The 5,402-nt window shown below is 53.2% G+C and overlaps 1 protein-coding gene across 1 annotated transcript; it reads left to right on the top strand.

Moving 5' to 3' along the window:
• The first annotated feature begins 2,080 nt into the window (after positions 1-2,080).
• On the top strand, positions 2,081-4,322 carry Olig1 (oligodendrocyte transcription factor 1). The gene has a single exon (XM_005345207.3). It carries the CDS (start codon positions 2,201-2,203, stop codon positions 2,996-2,998), a length of 798 nt encoding a protein of 265 aa, XP_005345264.1. The 5' UTR covers positions 2,081-2,200; the 3' UTR covers positions 2,999-4,322.
• Positions 4,323-5,402: the final 1,080 nt, after the last annotated feature.

The following is a 5,402-nucleotide window of genomic DNA, read 5'->3' as shown; positions in this document are numbered from 1 at the left end:
TTATGTTCAGAGACGAAAGCCTTCACTGAATAATCCTACTGAACTTGGGGAAGAGAAAGCTTTGGTTCCACCCTTAACAGATAGGAATGTAGGGTGTTGCTTTCTGATAAGAGCCAGAGAGGGTTTTGCTTAAGCAAGAGTCAAGTCACTGATAAAATGACCTCACATCCTCTGGGGAGGAAGAGACAAATCTAAGCCCTAAGACTCTGCCATCCCTGTAGATCTCTGGACCAGAGCTGGGGCAAGAGAACCCATCCTATTGCCACAGTCAGCTAGCCAGACATTGCTTCCTCCGAACCTGATGGAGAATTTCATAGTTAAAAAACACAACCAGAATATATCCATTTCATGGGAGCAATAATAATAACAATAATAATAATAACAATAAGATTGAAGTCAACCTCTGTGAGCTCCTAGATAAACAAAAGGCACAGTGATTGCAGGAAATATAATCTATTACTGGGCCGTGTAGGATGCTATTTGGCTTTCATGAGGAAGAAGTCAGGCTGCGGCTGCAGTCTGTTGGTAGAAAGCTTGTCCACTATGCACAAAACCCTGGTTTCAGATCCCAACCAATGCACACACTGGGTATCCTAGTGATTGCTTCTAATCCCAGCACCTGGGAAATGGGGAGACAGGAGGATCACAAGCTCAAGGTTGTCTTCTCCTAAATATTGAGTTGGAGGTCAACCTGGAATACAAGAGACTCTGTGTAAGGAGAAGAATTTAGACACATACTCTATCCAACATGGGTGAAGCTTGAACGCATGCTAAGTCACCAAAATGAGTCAGTCACTAAAGACAAGTACTTTTGGATGCAGCTTAGATGGGGCACTCTGATCATACACATACAGCCTATACGGGACGCTCTGAGCAAAACAATCATACAGACCCAACCGGGCTGGAGATTACTAAGGTGGAGAAGTGGTGGCTAGTCCTGGTTGTCAGCTTGACATACCCTGGAAGAGGGTACCTCAAATGAGGAAATTGCCTCTATCAGATCGGCCTGGTGGGCACCTCACAGAGGCGGGGGGCACCTCACAGAGGCGGGGGGGCACATCACAGAGGCGGGGGGGCACATCACAGAGGCGGTTTCTTCCTTGCTAATTGATGTCGCCCACTGTGGGCAGCACCATTCCTGGGCATGCAGTCCTGTGCTAGATAAAGAAAGGTAGCAGCCTGGGAAGCAAGTCAGGAAGGCAGTTTTCCTCAGTGGACTCTTCCTGGTTCTTGCCTGTGTGCCTGCTTGAGTTCTCGTCCTGTCTTCCCTCAGTGAAGAGCTATGACTGGCAAGAGTAAGGAAAATGAACGTCTCCCTCCCCAAGCAGCTGTGGCCGTGATCTTTATCACAGCAAACAGAAAGCAAATGAGCAAAAGCAGGGAAGGTTTTCTTTTTAATGGTTATAAAGAGTTATACAGAAGGTAGGTGTGTGTGTGTGTGTGTGTGTGTGTGTGTGTGTGTGTGTGTGTGTGTGTAAGAGTGCGCGCGTGCTCGCGTGCGTCTATTGATGGTTTAAGTTTGCCAGAAGCAAACAGGTCCTGGAGATCGGTTGCAAACCATGTGAATGGACGGACAGGCCTTAACACGACAGAACGTGCGCTTAGGCATAGCATACTCTATATTACGAGTATTTGACTACATTTCTTTTACACTTTGTAACCCAGACTGGCCTGGAACTTGCTATATGACTGCACGCTGGTCTCCTTCGTGCCAGCTGAAGCAGTCCCAAATGCTGGGATAGCAGGCGGACCACATTTTATAAGGACGCGTGTAAAGGTGTATTCGAGCTAGAGAGAAGAGGGAGAGAGTCAATTGCCATTTTAACCAGGCCAGAGGAACTAGAACTATGCAAGAAAGGTGGGTGTTTTACTCTAATGCTCCCCTCTTTCCCTACCGGGGCGGGTGCTATGACACCCGCGCAGGCGCCCAAGATAACCATCCCCAGGGACTCTGGCTGCACCTCGGCACAGGCAGCCAATGAACGCTCGCCTGTGGCCAGCCTTGCTCCTCCATTGGCTGCACCCCACCAACCGCGATCCTCTCAGGTTCCCAAGCCGGGTTTAAAGGTGTCAGGCGCGGAGTGCGCCTCTCCATCGTCCGCCCTTGCCCAGGTCCGCGGGGAGGGCGATTTGCCGGCCGGCCCACCCCCGGGCGTTAGTGAAGGGCGCCCTCGGTCGCCCCCACCGCCCCCCACCCCAGATGTACTATGCGATTTCTCAGGCGCTCGTGAACGCCGCTCCCGCGACCATGCTGCGGCCACAGCGGCCGGGAGACGTGCAGCTCGGGACTTCGCTGTACGAGCTGGTGGGTTACAGACAGCCACCCATTTCGTCGTCGTCCTCCTCCTCTACATCCTCTTCCTCTTCCACTGCGGCCCTCCTCCCCAAGGCTGCGCGCGAGAAGCCAGAAGCACCGCTCGCCGAGCCGCTGTTCGGAACGGCGCCGGAGTCCCGGGGTGCCCGGGCCGACGCCAAAGAGGAACAGCAGCAGCAGCAGCTGCGGCGCAAGATCAACAGCCGCGAGCGGAAGCGCATGCAGGATCTGAACTTGGCCATGGATGCACTGCGCGAAGTCATCCTGCCCTACTCAGCGGCGCACTGCCAGGGAGCACCCGGCCGCAAGCTCTCCAAGATCGCTACGCTGCTGCTCGCCCGCAATTACATCCTGCTGCTGGGAAGCTCGCTGCAGGAGCTGCGCCGCGCGCTCGGCGAGGGTGCGGGGCCCGCAGCCCCGCGCCTACTCCTGGCCGGCCTGCCCCTGCTGGCCGCCGCGCCCGGCTCTGTGCTGTTGGCACCCGGCGCTGTAGGGCCCCCCGAAACACTGCGCCCCACCAAGTACCTGTCACTAGCGCTCGACGAGCAACCGTGCGGCCAGTTCGCTCTACCCGCTGGTGGCGCAGGTGGCCCGGGCCTCTGCTCCTGTGCGGTGTGCAAATTCCCGCATCTGGTCCCCACTGGCCTGGGCCTGGCAGCGGTGCAAGCTCAGTTCTCCAAGTGAGGACTGGCTGGGTCCGGGGCGGGGCGCGACCTCAGCCAATCTTCCCGCGCTCCCGCGTCCTGGATCTAAGGAGAGTTGGCCCCAATAAGAAGAACATTTCCAGACTTCTCGCTTAGACGACAGACTGTAGGGCGCCTTCCTCCCTGGCCCCATTCCCCGGGCAATTAAAGTGACCTAGCGAGTGTTGGTGTTCCAAGGAGCGACGCAGTTGCTTGGGGTTCTAGATGTATTCCACCTCTTTAGAGACAGAAGCCATCACATCCTTACCTTAAATTCACCCAGTGACAGGGGTAATCCGCGTATCTCCCTGTAGCTCTGGTCTTGCGTGGCAGGGAGGATGGTAGTCAGCGGTGCGGCACAGTCGGGTTGCCCTTGGTGCAGAGAAATGATGCCCACGACCTCCGTGTCCTGGGACCCGCCAGTTCCCAGGCCTAGGGACTGCTCCCCAACAGCGTTGATCCAGAGGGGCTTTCTTTCCTTGTCCCAGACCTGAGCGCACAGGCTCACTTGCTCCCACCAACCAAACCCGTGCGGACCTAGGAGGGCTAGAGAGCCCAGGCCAAGGGTGCAAATAGCAAGGGTGTTGCGGATGAACTGCCCTGGAGGGCCCTGAGTTTCCTAGGGTGTAATGTAGGTGCCCGCGGGCGGTGGGAGCGCCATGGTCTCTGGGTGTGCGGGAAGGGGAAGTTCGCCTGGCCTCACAGTTCAGTTTTTCAGGCTCGAGCATGAGCTGTTTTGCTGCAGAGTATCCACTCCTGAAATCCTGGAAATCTACTTAGTCTCTGTTTTCCCCCAAAGGTAGTTTAACGAACATTCGAGCTTGCTTGAAAACAAAACACCAATCACCTTCCACACGTCTGTGTCCCGGACTTACTAAAATAGGTAACAAAGCTTTTCGTAGCGCAGGCTTGTGAAACTCGGTAATTAACGTTCTCATTACAGTATGTGGAGGTGGGCGAGGATTCCAAACAGCCAGCGTCTGGCTGGACAAACCCAGCTGCGCCGCAGGCGGGAAGGCGCTAGCCCTTTAGCGGTAGCGTGCTGGTCTTTAAGCAGCTGGTCTTTAACTTTGCAGCTGAAGAACTCCGTGGACGCGTGCACGAGTGGGGGCCGCGTCTTGGTTTGTGTTTAGTGTTAGGAAAGTGCCCAAGATTATCTCATAATCTTCACCAGCTTGCTTTGATTTTTATGTTGGAAGTTTTGGGTTGTTGACAGTAGCCGAATTTAACTGGCATTTTATTGGACCTCTAACTTCGTCTCCTCCCCCCACCCCCAACAAACTGTACCGAAAACACAAAATAAAACGTCAACCGTCAAATTTTTACATTTCTCATCTGTTTGTTAAATTAAAAAGTCCTTTTACCATGGTCGAGTCTCAAGGTGGGGGTGGATTTTAGCAGTTAAGTGACTGGGTGTCCGTATTTCAATTCCTGAATTGTAAGATAAACCAATGAACAGACAACTGTCATTCACATCCAGGCGTCAGCTGGAAATGGAAGAGATGTGGGAGGGTGCCTGGAAGAGGGAGGAGAAATTCCAGAGACTGGTGATTGGTCAAGCGGAGGAGTTAGGTCTTCTTTAAATACAGCTTCCTCCCGGTGGAGGCAAGAGGTTACCTTTGAGTTCAAGGCTAGCCTGGGATACACGAGTTCCTTCCTCAAGAGAAGAAAGAAAATAAAACTTTGAAATGCTGACTTCTTCACAGGCAGGTTCTGTATGAATGTCTGTTGCCCACCCCCCTTTAGCTGAGGGAAGCTCAAGGACACCTAGTCGTAGGTGAAGTGCTTTAATTTTACACTTGCCTGGGGCGTGCAGACAGAGAAGAAGAACTTTTGCTTTGAGAGCACACCAAGGAAGCTGAAGAGACGCTACTGCTGCCTCTGTCCTGAGGGAACCCAGCTGCACAAAGGAGAACAGCTCGGCACACCAGCCTGGAAAAGGAGGCTCATCCCTCCCAGACCTTCCTCTCTCTTTCTTCTCTTTCTCTGCCTACCCTTGCTTACCTCACACCCCAATGAGGGGCGGAAGAGGCAACAACCAGCTGCTAAAACCAAATCAGGCTCTGGGTGGGAAAAAAGCACAGAACGTATTGCTAGCTCAGAAACCCTTCCTTGCTGTCTCTCATGCAGCAGAGACTGGCTCCCGCCACCCCAGACATCTGCAGAGTAGGAAGTCAGTGAGTATAAGTCCTATCTCATCCCCTTTCTCGGGTTGTAAATAGAGCAAGCGCCCACGCCTGATTGGAAAACTCAGTGTGTGTGATTTTCAAACCAATGAAACTAAACCCTCGAACTGCAGAAGGTGGTGAGTGAATTAGTAAGGATGTACAGGATTGTTTTGGGTTATGTCTTAGAGTTTCTATTTATGTATTCTGACACCATGACCTAAAGCAGCCTGGGGAGGA

Source organism: Microtus ochrogaster, chromosome 2 (genome assembly GCF_000317375.1).
Source record: "Microtus ochrogaster isolate Prairie Vole_2 chromosome 2, MicOch1.0, whole genome shotgun sequence".
NCBI classification, from domain to species: domain Eukaryota; kingdom Metazoa; phylum Chordata; class Mammalia; order Rodentia; family Cricetidae; genus Microtus; species Microtus ochrogaster.
The sequence above is the reverse complement of the archived record's forward strand: the minus strand, read 5'-3'. Positions and strand labels throughout refer to the sequence as shown.